The sequence below is a fragment of the Camelina sativa genome, chromosome 13, assembly GCF_000633955.1.
Source record: "Camelina sativa cultivar DH55 chromosome 13, Cs, whole genome shotgun sequence".
Classification (NCBI taxonomy): domain Eukaryota; kingdom Viridiplantae; phylum Streptophyta; class Magnoliopsida; order Brassicales; family Brassicaceae; genus Camelina; species Camelina sativa.
The window spans coordinates 1,795,087-1,813,178 of NC_025697.1; the positions used below are offsets into that span (position 1 = coordinate 1,795,087).

General features: G+C 35.6%; 5 protein-coding genes across 7 annotated transcripts in view; all 5 read left to right on the forward strand.

Annotated features, from left to right (window-relative positions):
* LOC104737838 (pentatricopeptide repeat-containing protein At5g04780-like) overlaps positions 1-1,086 on the forward strand; it is a 4,272-nt gene extending 3,186 nt beyond the window's left edge. Inside the window, exon 2 of the mRNA XM_010458096.1 lies at positions 11-1,086. Coding sequence (XP_010456398.1) covers positions 11-1,086 — 1,076 coding nt within the window. The remainder of the gene's footprint in view (positions 1-10) is intronic.
* On the forward strand, positions 1,220-2,197 carry LOC104734484 (uncharacterized protein At4g29660). 2 transcript variants are annotated; one of them, XM_019234960.1, is made up of 3 exons: positions 1,220-1,489; positions 1,805-1,926; positions 2,070-2,190. In XM_019234960.1, exons 1-2 carry the CDS (start codon positions 1,286-1,288, stop codon positions 1,922-1,924), a joined length of 324 nt encoding a protein of 107 aa, XP_019090505.1. In that variant the 5' UTR covers positions 1,220-1,285; the 3' UTR covers positions 1,925-1,926; positions 2,070-2,190. The 2 variants fall into 2 exon arrangements, with proteins under 2 accessions (XP_019090505.1, XP_010452378.1); XM_010454076.2 differs by having other exon boundaries at positions 1,805-2,197.
* LOC104734485 (40S ribosomal protein S17-4-like) lies at positions 2,655-3,904 on the forward strand. 2 transcript variants are annotated; one of them, XM_010454079.2, is made up of 2 exons: positions 2,655-2,712; positions 3,271-3,904. In XM_010454079.2, the coding sequence occupies exon 2, from the start codon at positions 3,297-3,299 to the stop codon at positions 3,711-3,713; it is 417 nt and encodes a 138-aa protein (XP_010452381.1). In that variant the 5' UTR covers positions 2,655-2,712; positions 3,271-3,296; the 3' UTR covers positions 3,714-3,904. The 2 variants fall into 2 exon arrangements, with proteins under 2 accessions (XP_010452381.1, XP_010452379.1); XM_010454077.2 differs by having other exon boundaries at positions 3,274-3,886.
* LOC104734486 (pentatricopeptide repeat-containing protein At5g04810, chloroplastic) lies at positions 4,079-8,553 on the forward strand. Its single transcript, XM_010454080.1, has 10 exons — positions 4,079-4,993; positions 5,130-5,257; positions 5,440-5,580; positions 5,684-5,770; positions 5,863-6,016; positions 6,672-6,731; positions 6,827-7,255; positions 7,337-7,632; positions 7,714-7,843; positions 7,932-8,553. Exons 1-10 carry the CDS (start codon positions 4,079-4,081, stop codon positions 8,442-8,444), a joined length of 2,853 nt encoding a protein of 950 aa, XP_010452382.1. The 3' UTR covers positions 8,445-8,553.
* On the forward strand, positions 14,793-15,896 carry LOC104734487 (transcription repressor OFP13-like). Its single transcript, XM_010454081.1, has one exon. The coding sequence runs from the start codon at positions 14,968-14,970 to the stop codon at positions 15,766-15,768; it is 801 nt and encodes a 266-aa protein (XP_010452383.1). The 5' UTR covers positions 14,793-14,967; the 3' UTR covers positions 15,769-15,896.

The following is an 18,092-nucleotide window of genomic DNA, read 5'->3' on the forward strand; positions in this document are numbered from 1 at the left end:
AATCTGGCAGCTTTAATAGAAGGGAGACAGATGCATGCTGTTATACATAAGTCTGGGTTTGGTTTTAATGTCTTTGTGGCATCCGCTGCAGTTGATATGTATGCTAAGTGCGGAAGCTTGAGAGAGTCTTATATTATTTTCTCGGAAGTGAAAGAGAAGAATATCGAGCTTTGGAACACGATCATCTCAGGGTTTGCAAAGCATGCTCGTCCTAAGGAAGTGATGATCTTGTTTGATAAAATGCAGCAAGATGGAATGCACCCAAATGAGGTTACTTTTAGTTCCTTGTTATCTGTTTGTGGTCACACTGGTTTGGTCGAGGAAGGAAGGAGATTTTTCAAACTCATGAAAACCACGTACGGTCTATCGCCAAATGTGGTTCATTACTCATGTATGGTTGATATCCTTGGTCGCGCTGGGCAACTGTCTGAAGCATATGAGTTGATAAAGTCTATTCCTTTCGACCCTACTGCTTCCATTTGGGGTTCTCTTCTTGCTTCTTGTAGAGTCTACAAAAACCTCGAGCTAGCAGAAGTTGCAGCCAAGAAACTATTCGAATTAGAACCAGAAAATGCTGGTAATCATGTCTTGCTATCCAATATATACGCGGCAAACAAACAGTGGGATGAAATCGCCAAATCAAGGAAGCTTCTAAGGGACAGCGACGTGAAAAAAGTAAGAGGAAAAAGTTGGATTGAAATTAAGGACAAGGTCCACACTTTTAGCGTGGGAGAAAGCGGTCATCCGAGAATCCGTGAGATCAGTTCGACGTTAGACAATCTGGTGATTGAGTTGAGGAAGTTTGGATACAAACCAAGCATAGAACATGAGCTGCACGATGTGGAGATAGGGAAGAAAGAGGAGCTTTTGTTGCAGCATAGTGAGAAGCTGGCTTTGGTTTTTGGTTTAATGTGTTTGCCAGAGGGTTCTACTGTGAGGATCATGAAGAATCTGAGGATATGTGTGGATTGCCATGAATTCATGAAGGCTGCATCAATGGCTACAGGAAGATTAATCATTGTTAGAGATGTTAATAGGTTTCACCATTTCAGTGATGGTCATTGTTCTTGTAGACAATTTTGGTGACAAACTCTTCTGTTTATTGATTTGTTGAGCTAATCAATCGGGTCTCCGTTAAGCGCGGCTATTGAATTGGATCTCAGGCCCAATAATGAAAAGATTGTTACGGCCCATAGGTAGATGAAAATAAAAAGCCTAAGGCAATTTTATCTCAGGCACCGCCGGGAAACAGCAAAAATCCAAAAGATCGGCGAAGATTTGAGAGATGCAAGGAGGAGGAGGAGGAGTGTGGAGCCAACTATGGAGGAAATACGCTGATTATAAGTACAACAAGTTCGAGAGATTCGCTGTTTGGGAAATGATTGAACCTTACCGCCGACCAAAAACCTTCACGGCTTTGATTACTATCTATGTCGCCGCCTTTTACACCGGCGTCATCGGCGCTGCAGTTACTGAGCAACTCTACAAGGTGAGGCTCTAGATTTTGTCGGTTCTTATCTGATTCTGCGTGTTTAAGGGTCGAAAAATGTGATGAAAATGCTTCATTGCTGAGATTTGATGATTGTCGATTTCGTGATCAAGAATTAAAAAACTAGACTTGAATTGTTTCTTCATGGGACTAATCATTAGGTTTCTTAATTATGTCTTGATTAGTATCTAATCTAATCCATTGTTCTGTTAAGGTATTGACGTCTCTTGTAAATGTGTTTTTTTTTTTGTGGTTAGAATAAGTTTATGCGCTCTCTTGTTTTTTTTTCTAGTGTAAACTTTAATGTAAAAACAGGAGAAGTTTTGGGAAGAGCACCCGGGGAAAACGGTGCCTCTGATGAAGCCTGTATTCTATCGAGGACCATGGAGAGTTTATCGCGGTGAGGCTATTGCTTCAGATGCTAGCACTCAGTGAAGGTAACAACGATTTAGGCTAATCAGAGACTATGGTCAAAGGATATACATCTCCGCTATCTGAATCCTTTATGCAGTGTTTTGTAAACCAAACAACTTTTGTGTTCTGTATGTATCCTACTGAAAATTGTTTAAATGTTCTCTAGGCATCTATCTGGTGGGTAAATTATGCTTGTAGACAACAATAAGGTCTATTGACGAATAGACTATGTTAAAGAATTTGATTTTTCCTACTTGTAATGGCAGTCTCATAAGTCATAAGTCTCATTGTACTCTTCTGGTGCCTTGAAATAAAACATTCCCAAATAACTTCAGAAACATCAAGCAAAGAGATGTATCCAGCGGTATTATGATTGGGGTTATGGCTGATAGCACACTGATTACAAGAATCATGTGTTAATAATAACCCCAATCATAAATATATAAAAAAATCTCAAAAGTTTCCTTATCAAAATAGTTCCTTACCTGTTCTTGAAGAGAATTTTGGTGACAAATTCTGTTTTTTTTAAGGACTCGTTAATAATAACAAAAATCACTAAAATAAAAGAAGTTTAGGGGGACACAAAATAATAATAGACTTAATTTGTTGGGCTTATCGGGTCTCAGCTAAGGCGTTACTAACGAAATTAGATCTTAAGCCCAATAATAATAGAACGATTGTTACGGCCCATAGCTGGATGAAAATTAAACCCTAAAGAGAGAACCTCTTTATTTATATAGAAAGGCAATTTTATCACCTCCGTCTTTGCTTCTTTGTTATTTGCCGCCGCTGCTTCTTCGTCCTCGCAGGTATGTTCTGGTTAGCCCTAGAATTTTGTGTCATTTGTCGAAAATTGCAGAACCTTTTGCGGTATGTTTGATCTTTTGTTGCAGCGTTTTTTGTCTGTGTAGCTATAAAATTGGTCATTCTCGGTAAGATAATGGAAATGTAGTGAAGTAGGGTTGATTGGTTTACCATCTGATGCTGCTCAATCTTGGTACTTCTAGCTTAGTTGATGTATCGATGACTTATATTTTGTGAATTAACATGAGCCCTTTTCCAAGGTCAGTGTCCATATGTTGATGCATATCATCTCTTGATTCATCCATCACTCTTAAGACTCTGACATTGCAATTTTCTTGCAAGTTAAAGACACAAATCAACTATTCTCGGTTGTTTACTTGATTGGTTATATGTTTCATAGATCTCTTTTGCTTCTGATTGTCATTGGCATTTCTGCGTTTACACTTAGATCTTGAACTTTTAGGGGCATTTCTTGATTACATGTTTAGAACTTCATGATGCAATTGAATCCCTTAGTTCTATTGTTGTTCTTTCTCCAAGACATGTGGTAACTCTTCTTTTAGCAGGTAAGTCAACAGGTAAGTGAAAGATGGGGCGTGTAAGAACCAAGACGGTGAAGAAATCTTCTCGTCAAGTGATTGAGAAGTACTACTCTCGCATGACTCTTGACTTCCACACCAACAAGAAGATCCTTGAAGAAGTGGCCATCATCCCTTCAAAGAGACTCCGCAACAAGATTGCTGGATTCTCCACCCACTTGATGAAACGTATCCAGAAGGGACCAGTCCGTGGTATCTCACTCAAGCTTCAAGAGGAAGAGCGTGAACGCCGCATGGACTTTGTTCCCGATGAGTCTGCTATCAAGACTGATGAGATCAAGGTCGACAAAGAGACTCTAGAGATGCTTGCTTCTCTTGGAATGTCTGACACTCCCGGCTTCTCTCAAGTCGAGCCACAAGCTATGGCACCAACTGCCCCTTTCGGCAGGCCACCAAGAAGATACTAGTATGGCTTTGTTATCTTCATCATCCAGCCAATTCAATTGGCTCTCTTTCTTTCACAATGAGGGACAACGAAGACTTGTGCTTTTTTATTGCCTCTTTTGATTCAAGATTTATGTCTGAAACTGAAAGTGAGACTCTTTTATTTTTAATGGTTTTTGAGTTTTGCCGAACCAAAGATTGAAGTTAAAACACACTTTTGAATTTTGCTAGTAAACAACTTCTCCATCATACAAAACATCCAATTTCACCTGAAAGAAATTCAATTGTAACAAAATTAGACTTTGTGAAGGGCAAATTGGTAATTCTACAAAGAAGGATCATGTTTCGTTATAACCAGAGAGACGAGAGAAAAGAAGAGATAGAGAGAATGGATAATGGAGGGAGCGTGTTGTCTGTCTCTGCTCCACACTTCCCTTACTCGGCCACCATTCTCCGACGTCACTCTCCGTTGGCTTCCATCTCTTTCTCCCTCAAACCACCGCCGCAACCACCACAACCTCCGCCCGATCCTCCTGAGAGTCCTCCTGACCTCCGCCGCCCGGAGAAATCTCTTGGCACTTCTTCTTCTTCTTCTTCTTCTTCCCCTTCCCCTTCTCCTAAAACCCCTCTTAAGATTAATCCACTCAAGAAGGGTTTGAGTTCTCCTCTTGTTCAACCTGAGGTTTCGAGTAATAAAGCTTCTTCCTTTGGCTCTTCTACTCTCGCATCCAAACTACGTTTGTCCAGCAAGCTATCTCCTCCTCCACCTCCTCCGCCTCCTGTGGAGGAAACCCAATTCCGAGATGACTTCCGAAGAGACAAGAAACCACCGGAAGAAGAAGAAACTCGAAAGCCGCAACAGGAGTTCCGACAAGAAGGGAAGATATTCGTCGGTAATTTACCGACATGGATAAAGAAACCAGAGTTGGAGGAGTTCTTCCGACAGTTCGGACCAATAGAGAATGTGATTCTAATCAAAGGGCATCACGAGGTCGAGAAAAACGCGGGATTTGGGTTTATTATTTACGCAGCGGAGAAGTCTGCAATGAAAGCTGTGGAGTTCGACGGCGTAGAGTTTCACGGAAGGATTTTGACGGTGAAGCTAGACGACGGGAAGAGACTGAAAACGAAAGCTGAGCAGAGGGTGAGATGGGTACAGGAAGGAGAAGAAGACGCTAAGATGTCGAATAAGTCGTCTTGGCATCAAGACAGAGAAGGGTCACGGAAGTCACTACAGAGGATTCTTGATACCAATGGAGATAACTGGCAAGCTGTTATTTCTGCTTTCGAGAAGATCAACAAGGTTTTGTCATTGCTTTAACATCAGTTTTGCTCTGTTTTCGACTTATAGGATTTGTGATTGGAACGAACATAGGGGTCCATTGATAGATGTGTAATCTTCTTTTATGTTTATTCAATATTTATAACATTATGCGCAGCCTTCTAGGACAGAGTTTGGTTTGATGGTGAAGTTCTATGGAAGAAGAGGTGATATGCATCGTGCACGTGAGACTTTTGAGAGGATGCGCGCCAGGGGTATCACACCAACATCACGTATATACACAAGGTACCTCCTTTTGTTACAAAATGTGTTCAGATTCTGATTAGTCAAACATGTCATGGGTAAGTCTTTGCTTGAATGACGTTGATAAATGAATTGGCACGGCGTCTTGTTATGGTGTCTTGTTGCTATAAATGTAATTAGTTTCGGATTCCTGAAAGGTTAAAGAGAGGATTTGTTTCATGCAGCCTTATTCACGCTTATGCAGTTGGTAGAGACATGGACGAAGCAGTGTCTTGTGTTCGTAAAATGAAGGAAGAAGGAATTGAGATGAGTTTGGTGACTTATAGTGTAATTGTTGGAGGATTCTCTAAAGCAGGAAATGCCGAGTAAGTTTATGTCTGCCTAGATCTGTCACACCATTCTTAAATCTTCAAATACTTGTTGTATACTATATGCTAATTCGATCTAATACTTTGTTGTCTTTGGAAGAGCTGCAGATCACTGGTTTGATGAGGCCAAACGGATACACAAAACCCTTAATGCCAGTATTTATGGAAAAATCATATATGCACACTGGTAGGTAACCATTGAAATGATATTCTGACTCTGTTAGTGTGGTTTGTTGGTTTTGTATTATTTAATCTAAAACATTCTGAACATTTTCTCAGTCAGACGTGCAATATGGAGCGGGCAGAAGAATTGGTGAGGGAGATGGAAGAAGAAGGTATTGACGCTCCCATTGCCATCTACCATACCATGATGGATGGCTATACAATGGTCGCCGATGAGAAGAAAGGCTTAATTGTTTTCAAAAGACTTAAAGTAATATTTTGCTTTAGATTTGGATTCTTTATCACTTGTTCCTCTTTAGAATCTGAGAAAGTAAAGATGATTTATATCTGTTTTGCTATAGGAATGTGGATTCACTCCAACAGTTNAGGAAATGCCGAGTAAGTTTATGTCTGCCTAGATCTGTCACACCATTCTTAAATCTTCAAATACTTGTTGTATACTATATGCTAATTCGATCTAATACTTTGTTGTCTTTGGAAGAGCTGCAGATCACTGGTTTGATGAGGCCAAACGGATACACAAAACCCTTAATGCCAGTATTTATGGAAAAATCATATATGCACACTGGTAGGTAACCATTGAAATGATATTCTGACTCTGTTAGTGTGGTTTGTTGGTTTTGTATTATTTAATCTAAAACATTCTGAACATTTTCTCAGTCAGACGTGCAATATGGAGCGGGCAGAAGAATTGGTGAGGGAGATGGAAGAAGAAGGTATTGACGCTCCCATTGCCATCTACCATACCATGATGGATGGCTATACAATGGTCGCCGATGAGAAGAAAGGCTTAATTGTTTTCAAAAGACTTAAAGTAATATTTTGCTTTAGATTTGGATTCTTTATCACTTGTTCCTCTTTAGAATCTGAGAAAGTAAAGATGATTTATATCTGTTTTGCTATAGGAATGTGGATTCACTCCAACAGTTGTCACTTATGGATGCCTCATTAATCTTTATACTAAGGTACGGAGAACAATAGTGTGTGTATTAAGAGAATATCTATGTGTATTGTTTGGATGATCTTCTTGTATTGTGCTTTGTTTGCATCTTCTTTGTAGGTTGGAAAGATTACAAAAGCTTTGGAAGTTAGCAGAACGATGAAGGAAGAGGGCATAAAGCATAATTTAAAGACTTATTCGATGATGATCAATGGATTTGTAAAACTAAAAGATTGGGCCAATGCGTTTGCTGTATTTGAAGATATGGTAAATGAAGGCATGAAACCGGATGTCATACTATATAACAACATCATAGCAGCATTCTGCGGAATGGGTAACATGGATCGAGCGATCCAGACTGTTAAAGAAATGCAAAAGCTGAGGCATAGGCCAACCACAAGAACGTTTATGCCTATCATAAACGGATTTGCGAAATCCGGGGACATGAGGAGATCTCTAGAAGTTTTTGATATGATGAGACGATGCGGGTGTGTTCCAACTGTTCACACTTTCAATGCTCTGATTAATGGTTTAGTTGAGAAACGTCAGGTATGTCTATGTCTCATATAGTTCTCCTATAGAGAGACTGTTGAATTGAACTAAATCTCTTGTTAAAACTATTTTTTGTAGATGGAAAAAGCTGTTGAGATATTAGATGAGATGACTTTAGCTGGTGTTAGTGCGAACGAACACACTTACACAAAGATCATGCAAGGCTATGCATCAGTAGGTGATACAGGAAAAGCCTTCGAGTATTTTACAAGACTTCAAAACGAAGGTTTGGAGGTTGACATTTTCACTTACGAAGCGTTACTTAAAGCTTGCTGCAAATCAGGACGGATGCAGAGTGCATTAGCTGTTACGAAAGAAATGAGCTCACGCAATATCCCGCGCAATTCCTTCGTTTATAACATATTAATCGACGGGTAACGTATATGATTTTTTGTAGCCACTACTAAATGGTCTGCTTCTAAAATTCTCATTCGTTTCCCTCTGGATTGTTTTAGATGGGCACGGAGAGGCGATGTATGGGAAGCTGCAGATTTGATACAGCAGATGAAGAAGGAAGGTGTCAAACCTGACATTCATACTTACACATCCTTCATTAGCGCTTGTTCAAAGGCCGGTGATATGAATGTAAGTTTCCATTTCAAGAAGCAGATTCTTGTTTATGTTGGTTTCTTGGTTTGATAACCAGAAGAAACTTTTGAAAATGTTTTGACAGAGAGCTACAAAAACAATTGAAGAAATGGCGGCACTAGGGGTGAGGCCTAACATCAAGACGTACACTACCTTAATAAAAGGATGGGCGCGAGCATCACTTCCAGAGAAGGCCTTAAATTGCTACGAGGAAATGAAGGCGATGGGGCTAAAACCGGACAAAGCTGTGTATCATTGCCTTCTGACTTCGCTTTTGTCGCGTGCTTCAATCGCAGAAGCTTACATTTACTCGGGAGTTATGACTATATGCAAGGAAATGGTTGAGGCAGGGTTGATCGTTGATATGGGAACTGCGGTTCACTGGTCTAAATGTCTGTGTAAGATCGAAGGTTCTGGTGGTGAGCTCACTGAGACGTTGCAGAAGACGTTCCCACCTGATTGGAGCTCGCATCATCACCACCATGGATTTTTGGATCAAGTTTCTGATGTTGACTCCGATGAAGATGATGTTGATGGTGAAGATGGTGAGGATGATGATGATGTTAACTCGGTTTCTGGTTTCTTATCTTACAAGTAAGAAAACAAACTGATATTGTAAGAACTTTAGTATAGAGAGCGACGTCAGCATATTTTGTTTTATGTTTCTACAATATAAAATTTTATTGAAAAGTACAATTTCTTGATAAGTTAATAAAAAATGGCATCAGAAGAAGATAAATCCAAAAAACAGAAGAAAGCAAAGTTATTACATTTTGATCCATCTAGACATGTGGGTTTTGCGGATTAGTTCGTAATTAACCGCCAAATAAGGAATGGAGGATTTGACAGATTTTGGTAGACTGTCTTAATCTTTGACATATTTGAAATATTTTCATCGTATATGATCTGATTAGTAGCATAACTGACTTATGATTTTTTCTTCAAAAAACGATACCTCTAGGCTCTAGGAAAGCTAAATCTGCATTAAAATTGTTGGATTTGAGCAGCATGCTTAACTCATAAATTTTAATGTCAGATTAACTAGTGGAAGTAGTATACTTCCAAAAATGGTTATTTCTGTCAGTATATAAAACCAGTCTGTTCTAAGATATCGATCATGTGCATATCCAAAATTCTAACTGAAAAATGCATCTGAAAAAATCATATATAATTGTCACGGAAAGAAAAAAAATGTTATGACGACAAAAAAAGATTAAAAAAGATTGTAATTTTATATTCTTTGAAACAAAACTGTATATCTCACTGAGTGTTAACACCTAATAGAACAAACTACATTATCTTAACAACACATGTTTTGACAATTTGATTATATAAAACTAATTAAAATCTAATGTTAATCTTGTGTATACGCATTAACTAAAATTAAGATTATAAGTTTTGTTTTATATACTATTATATACTTAGAAGATATGCAAATCTGACTTCGAAAACAGAAAAATAAATAATTGAGTGTTGATCCTTAATAAAACACTAGTCAGAACTCTCCAACCCCATGAACCCATGCCTTTATACATATTAATTTTTGTAAAATACTCAATATAATTGGCCAATACATTGCATGATAGGTTAACTAATATCATATTAAATATAAACATGTGGTTCGTAAACGTACGTCGTCTCACAAGTCACATGTTATAATTGTTGTATGGCAAATAAACATTCATACACCAACTTAATCATAATGTCGAAAGGCGTATAATTGTTATTCATCATAATTGTGAAGATTAGGATAAGAACAAAAGAAAATTGTATTAATAGTGAATCAATCATGTTAAGTTATTTTATGTTAAAATGTTCATGACTATAACATTATATAAAAAAAGATGTTTATGACTAGGAAGGTCGAGGACAAAAGGAACAATATGACAGCGAACTTAAGATACAATGGATCTCCCACTTCCGTACCTTCTTCTCTTCTTCCACTTTTAAGTTTCACCTAAAGTAACAAAAAGATGAAGTTTGGATGACATGGTACTGATTAAAACTAAAGAATTTAGATACATATATTATATAGTGTGTTTCCACTATATATGAATATTGAAAGTTATGTGACAGCTTGATTTGATAGTATATATTTTCAGCTATCAAAGTACTTCACAAATTCATTTGTAAACAGAAGTAGTTTCATATATAGTAAATTAGAGTGATTTCTATATTCTTGCTTATACGAATTAAACTAGAGTGATTTCTATATTCTTGCTTATACGAATTAAACAGAAATCAAAACTCTGATAAAATCTCATAAATCTTCCGACATTTAATTTTCGATGAAGAGATTATTAATGAAGTGCGGGGTCAAGAAAGAAATTGTTTTGTTTTCTTATTCATCAAATCGTTTGAAAATTGAAAATAGAAAAGTAACAAGTCAAAATCTAGTTGAGAGAAGTAGAGAGGCGGTGCCCATGTGGCCTTCTTATTACATTTAAGTCCTAGGTACACACACATATACGTGACCTTAAAACGTTACATTATTATTCCAATTGTACTATTAAAGACTTCTCTAAATTACGACCTTCACAACTATTTCATACATAAATATGAAACCCTTTTAAGACGAGATCTTTAAACACATCTATACTGTTGACAACAAAACTAGCCTTTATTGTTATTGTGAGAAGGGAACATCAGAAAAAGGACATTTCTTTGTTTTGAGTGTTTGTCTCTTACAATATGTTCATACTACTGCATTCTAGAGATGAACCTATTCATCAGTAGGTTTCCACTTTGCGCTCATGCACATATAGCTTTGTTGAATGTGTACATAACATAACTGTGTAATCTATGTATATAGAAGATACATATTAAATATTTGGACCAAACAAAAGGGATCCATGAGGTATTAAGGACTTGATGATTTTATATTAGTTCTTGGCTATTTTTAAATTAATGATTAATATACACGTAATAAAACACTCATATGATACGTAGGAGGGTAGTATTATCGAAGACTAGTTGCTAATTACTAGTACAAATTTAAAGAACTAATCATGAGGGTCAACGGGGTACATGCATTGCTGGCTTTGCCTGTTGTTCGATGATTTCAAGTAATGCTCTTTTCATGCAATCTTGATAATCATATTTTTTTAATCAACTAGCACTTGATTGTACTTATTTTTCCTATTCTTTTTAAAATATTCTTATATTCTTTTAATTCATACTAAGCTTGCTGAATTATTCGTTACGATATTCATATTTTAACTAGTAAAACTCCATAGAGTCATATGAGTAGTTTGATAATAGGTATAATTAATTATGAGATCTCTAGTTCAACTATGGTATAGTATATTAGTATTCTAACTGTCCAATAAGTAAAAATTTAACTACCAAAACTAGTTTAAACTTCTTCTACACCGAACCACAGTAATGATTCTATCAACTGGTTTAGTTTAATCCTTTATCTGTGCCAGTGTGTGCTTGATCTAAACACGTATAATCCGAAGAAGAACCGATTTTCACAACAGTATTGTTTTTGGATCGACCTCTTTGTATGCTTTATTAAATTTCTGCAATATATTGAACCAGCCTCTATATATTTCTCTTATTACAAATATTTTCCTAGAGAGGAAAATTATTTAGATATATATATATATATATATATATATTAGCTTTATCTGTGATGATTAATTCGTCTGAAAATATTGTAAGGATTTTTCTGGGTGCAAAGTCCGACATACGTATCACTTGGTAGCACGAGCACAATATTCGTATCTCTTCTGTATGTTTTTATGCTACAGTACCAAATGAAATGCTGAGATTTGTTACTACGTACATTCGACGCTTGGAAAAAGTAGTAATTCGCTTCTCAACACCTTAGACACTTCTACAAAACAAAATAATGTGTTAACTTTTAGTTCTCGTTTGACCAAAAAAAAAAAAAAAGTTCTCATATATATGCAAATAAATATATACTGAGCACTAAACAAAACGTAAATAAATACGAAGTACAGTAAAACCTCTATAAATTAATAATGTTGGGACTAAGACATTTTATTAATTTATAGTGATATTAATTTATCTATAAATTAATAATTATTATTTTATAGTGTAAATTAATAATTATTAATTTATAGATATATTTTTAATTGTTTATTTTTTAAAAAATTATGAATTGGAACAACTATAGCAAAATAAGATTAAACTTTCGGATGTTATAAATTTTATGGTTTAGGAATTGAACTTGTAATATTTAGAAAGCACTATTTACAATAAATTACAAATATTATAGACAAATTGACTTATACACATGAGACACATAAATTCAAATCTATGAATAATAATATCAATTCTCCTATTTTAATAATCTGTCAAATTATCAAATTGTAAATGATGCATATCTAAAAATTAAAACTTTAAATTTAATTATTTGTATGACATGTTATAAAATATTTTAGAGATATCATTATAGGTTGAAAATACAACATTACAATTGTTCTATAGAATTGAGCTTTAGGAGAAACATACACTATTATATCAGTATATATATATATAAATTTACATAATTATTAATTTATGATATTATTGAGACCATATTTTATAAGGAGATTTCGAAAAAATTATTATTTTAATTTATAGAGTATTAATGTATAGAGGTTTGACTGTATAGTATTTTGACCATTTATCAAATTTACCTACTTACTTTTAAAGTAGCTAGGTAGTAAAATATCAACATGAAAAACATTTGAGGTAAATTTCTTAAAGTACTTTATTATAGTGATATGGATTAAAATCACCGTTGAAGTTGTTGAGTATTTACTTCTAAGATTTGCTACAAACTGTGTTTGGCATTTATTATTTTTCTTACTCTGGTAAAAAGAAAAAAAAAACCCCGAGGAGAATCGATCGAGAAATAATTATAGTATAAAAATCGGTTTTTAGCAAACGGATAATAGCAGGTATGTTCATGTGTTTTTTTTTCTATTTCTCTTTTCTGCATTGTTTAATTAAATTATAAGCAGCTTGATAAAATCAAGTAAAAAGCACAGTATTCATTTTTTTTTTTTTAATAAACTGTATAACTACTGAGCGAATTCAAAATTATAATATGACAAAAACATTGTTGAAAAATTTTAAACATAAAAGTTGTAAAAACACTGTAGAGTGTTTTCTATTATATAATTTCAATTGTAACAAGTTGAATAGTCTATCACAAACACTGTAGATTATTCAAATAACAGTCGAAACATAATTTAATGTATCATAAAGTTAAGAGTGGGAAATATAGTGAATTTTAGTAAATTAAATTTGGTCCCATAAAGATCTAGTAGAGTAGTAATAGAAGATGGCAATGAACAATTAATATATGCGTGATTCAACGGTGCCCCCTCTTTAATTCCTCACATGAGTTTTGCACACAACATCTCACATCAAATCTCTCGGTCTCTCCTATCTATAGTTTATTTTCTTCTTCTTCTTCTTCTTCGTCTATTTTTCCTATATTTGTCCCGAAAAGGTTTATCCAATATCTTACGCAAATTAAGGCAAAACAAGAAGACAATTGTAAAAGACAAAATAAGTGAAGGTGTTGTTGGTAAATAAAGTTAAAAATGTACGAAAAATATTGATGCACTTATTTTCACAACAATGGGGTTCAACATCATATTGACTCTGTTTAAAACTTTTTCTACTTTCAGTTTAAAATCTCTGCAACTCTAGAATATATTGATTATTCTTCTTCAAGGACACTTTATCAGAATCTCCTTCTTCCTTACATTCTTGTTCAACCTTGATGGATCATATACTTTTATTTTTTATTTTTTACCTATAGTAAGAAAGAAATTCACCAAGTAAATAAGTTGCAGAGATAATTGAATAATCAATAATGTAAACATCTTTTAATGAAATATAAATAACATGTTGACCAAGAATATTAGCATAAATTTAAACATAATATTATTATTAGAGTTCTAAAAGTCGTAAAGAGAGAGTAAAATAAAAAGAAGAAGATTTGACAAGACGAGCCAATTGACAAGAATGTAGTACCGTCAATCAACCTTTACATATATATATATATATATATTTGTTGGGATTTGTTATTTCTGCAACATTTTCTTGTAAGCAACCGTTTTTAATGCTTGGTGTTCTGCACACTGCCTTGTCATTGGCTCGGGACTAACATTTTTATGTATGTGTATCCCTACATTTAATATTTATTTATTTTTCTTTTTTCGTTTTTGTCTTTCAGCCAAATTGAATGCTACTGCTGTGTTTTCACCACCACTATAACTCATACTAGCTCTTGACTCATGAGTTTAATAATTTTATCATTTTCAATTCATATAACAAAGAGAAAAGAAAAAGCATTCAAATTCCGATAGAGCCATTGTTTGCATGATTTTTTTTGTTAGTTCAAAATTAATCTCTCCAACAAACCCATGGAGCTAATAATGTGTTTATTATGCAAAACTTTAAGTAAATAACTAAATGAGTGTTTCCGACACACAAGATTGATTTTTTTTTCCTTTTTCTTTTAAATTTGTAAGAAGTTGGTTCTTTCATGTAAAGTGTGTCTCAACCGATAGACAAGAAGATTACCAATGTCCAAACACGCATAATCGCACCACTTTTCATCATTCATTATCAAATTCGCTAATGTGTGTGTATGACATGCAGAAAATTATGTAAAAAAATCTTATAATTTCCTCAATAATTTGAAAATGATACACATGATAAAAAATATATAAAAAAACATTTTCTATACAGTTTTATGAATTATTAAGATCAAACACAGTGTAGAAAAGCCCAAAATAAATTTGGATTGTAGCAAATACATATATATTGGAAATTACTATTAAAATCCCGGTTGAACAGAAACGAATCGAAAAAGTTAACCACAAAACAAAACAAAACAAACTATCAACTTCAATCATCATAATTTTTTTTAGTTTAAGACTTTTTAACAGAACTTTAAAATAAGTAAAATAGCGTTGCAAATATTTTAACAATAAAAAAAAATAAAATAAAAAAAAATAAAGAGAGACACATGAGAGAGAGTAGACCAGACCCACCAGTCTCTGCTTCTTCTTCCCTCCAACTCCTTCCTTCGCTTCTCCATTTATTACTAAAACCTCACAACTCAACCAAACAAATCTTTTGTACCTCAAATGGGGAAGACGAAGAAGATGATGAAGCTCTCTTCTCTATTCAAAGCCGGAGCCGGCGGATTACTCGCGGTTCCTCTCTGTTACAACAATGCCAAAACGCTTTCGTTCCGTGTCGGAGACGACATGATCAAGACGGTCAACTCTGTTTTCTTCGACCACAACCACAACGGCGGAGACTCTTCCGTATTGGAAGCGGAGACGCCTGTTTCTTGGTTCACCAACTCTTCCGAGACAGCGAGTCACTCCACCGAGTCGGATCAAGACCTCGACGCTGAATCTCTAGAGATGGTCGTCCGTGGCGTCGTTAGATCGGAGCGTTTGTTCTTCGATCCGGGTGTCACGAGCTCGATTCTCGAAGAGACCGATCCCAAATCCAAATCGAAGAAGGCTGTTGCGGCGGTGGGAGCCGATGATGATCGAGACGGTTGCGGTGGTGTTTTCACGCCGCCGATCGAGGAGATCAGCGTCGCGGTGGCGATGGAATCTGAGGATCCGTACGGGGATTTCCGGAGATCGATGGAGGAGATGGTCATGAGTCACGGCGAGCTGGCCAAAGACTGGGACAGCTTGGAGTCGATGCTTGCGTGGTACTTGAGGATGAACGGGAAGAAGAGCCACGGCGTAATCGTTAGAGCTTTCGTCGATCTTCTCTCTGGACTCTCTGATTCCGGTGCCGGAACTACGTCGGCGTCGATATCGGATTCGGCTCGTTACTCAACCGCCGTTTCGTCTTTGCCGTCTTCGCCGTTATATTCTCAAGGTCAGACGGAGATTGAGGAGGAAGAGAGACATAGCTATTAAAAAAAAACAATAAAAGGATTCGGTTTTAATTTTTTTTGTTTTCTAATCTCGTTTTATTTTAGATTAATTAACCTTTTTTGGATTATGTAAAAACTAATTAGAGGGTTAAATATATATATTTTTAGATCCATTGTTGTTGATTTATTTATGCATAACTACAAAAAAAAAACTCATAAGCGAACACTATCTCTCCATAAAAAATCAGATTGACCGCGTGAAACTCAGCAAAATTTACCAACAGATTCAGATAAATTTTGTTTAACAGTCAGTCCCCCTGAAATAGGGAAAAATAAAAATAAATTATATACTAGCATATGCTTTTTAACAACATGTAGTATTAAAAGGACCAAATAATATTAACTCTTTTTTTCTTTTCAAATATATGATTGGATGGTGATATAGAAAACAAGACTTCACATATAAACTAGTAGATTATGAGTTCGATTGTTAACGTATAAAAAAGTGTAGAAAAAAATTGTAAGTTGGACCTGTAAGCTTTTAATGAATAGTGCAAAGCTGTATGAAAAAGCTGAAAGTAAAATTTTTGATAAAACTTTTTGATAAAGTTTTTATAATCGGTAAATATTAAAATAATATATTTGTAAAACTTTTAAAAACTGTTACCAATCACATCCTATATATATCACTGTCGGATATTTCATAAATTAATGTAAATTGTGTTTTAATGATATGATTTAACAAGTCATCTACTTTTGATTTGACACTTAAGAAAAGTAACATCACGTTAGATATTTAGCAGAAATGCTTTACTTTGTTTATATCTCTATCCATGATCCATGCTAGAGTGGATCTATAGTGCTATTGCTATATTTTGAAAATAAGCATATTAGAAATACTCTTAGTTAGTTTATGTGTAGAATTAAGAGAATATGTGTGTTCATTTATCAACGGCGTTACAATGTTTATATACACGACTCAATCTCTAAGAAACCCTACACAAGACTTGCCGAGCAAGTTAATCATATTAGACACAAACCGTAGTCCATAGACGGCCCAATACTCCCCCTCAAGTTGGAGGAGGAAGTGAAACGAGACCCAACTTGGACATTAGAAGACTAAACTGTTGAAAACCAAGGGCTTTTGTGAAATTGTCAGCCAGTTGATCTTTGGAGCGAACATGTGCCCTAGAGATAACACCGTCTTGAATTGCATCACGTACAAAATGACAATCCCGTTCGATATGCTTCGTACGTTCGTGAAAAACTGGATTGGCCGCAATGTGTAAAGCAACTTTGTTACCACAAAACAACCTCGTCGGCGCGTGTTGCGGGAACCCAAAATCTTCAAGAAGATGATGCAACCAAATAATTTCCTTTAAAGCATCGGCCATGGAGCGATATTCTGCCTCTGCTGAAAAACGAGACACCTCCTTTTGCTTCTGAGTTTTCCATGAAATAGGACAGCCACCTAAAAACATAAAGTACGCACTAAGAGAACGACGGGTTAAAGGACAAGTACCCCAATCTGCATCACAATATGCCGTGAAAGTAAGATCTGTATCTGCTCGCAATAAAATGTCGTGACCAATCGAGCCTTTAAGATATCAAACCACTTGTAACACAACATCCCAGTGTGCCTCACGAGGAGCTTTCATAAACTGAGACAAGATGTGGATAGGATAAGTAAGCTCCGGACGGGTAACTTTTAAATAAATTAAACGACCAACTAGTCGCCGGTAGCGCATGGGATCTGAAAGTAGAGGACTCGAGTCAAGACCAAGTTTATGATTCTGATCCATAGGAAGCTTAGAAGGCATGGCAGCTTGGAGTCCGGATTCCACGACAATATCAAGTAATTACTTGCGTTGAAATAAAAAAATACCTTTTGTACTACGAGCAACTTCAATACAAAGAAAATATTTAAGCTTCCCCAGATCCTTCATGTGAAAACAACGGCTTAAATACTCCTTAAACTGGGTCAAAGACGGTAAGTGATTACCATAAATAATAAGATCGTCGACGTAAACAAGAACACGCAAGTCTACATCGCCTCTGGTCATAATGAACAAGGTATAATCTGCATAAGATTCCTCACAACCATAGTCCAACAAGGCATTCGCCAACTTAGCAAACCAACACCTCAGTGCTTAATTAAGACCATACAACCCATAGGCAACTGCATATAAACTTCTTCGGCAAGATGTCCGTGAAGAAACGCATTATGAACATCCATGTGATGGACCCCCCATCCTTTAGATGAAATAATCTGCATGAGACCTCGAACTGTAGACATTTTAGCAACAAGAGCAAAAGTCTCCTCAAAATCACGACCAACCACCTGTCTATTGCTAAGAACCACAAGAC

Bases quoted from the DNA above. Each gene is read 5' to 3' on its own strand.
- LOC104734485 (XM_010454079.2), top strand. From the start codon at position 3,297: ATGGGGCGTGTAAGAACCAAGACGGTGAAGAAATCTTCTCGTCAAGTG.
- LOC104734486 (XM_010454080.1), top strand. From the start codon at position 4,079: ATGGATAATGGAGGGAGCGTGTTGTCTGTCTCTGCTCCACACTTCCCT. The intron at 7,256-7,336 runs GTATGTCTATGT...TATTTTTTGTAG, and splicing joins GTTTAGTTGAGAAACGTCAG to ATGGAAAAAGCTGTTGAGAT. The intron at 7,844-7,931 runs GTAAGTTTCCAT...ATGTTTTGACAG, and splicing joins CAAAGGCCGGTGATATGAAT to AGAGCTACAAAAACAATTGA.
- LOC104734487 (XM_010454081.1), top strand. From the start codon at position 14,968: ATGGGGAAGACGAAGAAGATGATGAAGCTCTCTTCTCTATTCAAAGCC.
- LOC104734484 (XM_010454076.2), top strand. From the start codon at position 1,286: ATGCAAGGAGGAGGAGGAGGAGTGTGGAGCCAACTATGGAGGAAATAC. The intron at 1,490-1,804 runs GTGAGGCTCTAG...ATGTAAAAACAG, and splicing joins TTACTGAGCAACTCTACAAG to GAGAAGTTTTGGGAAGAGCA.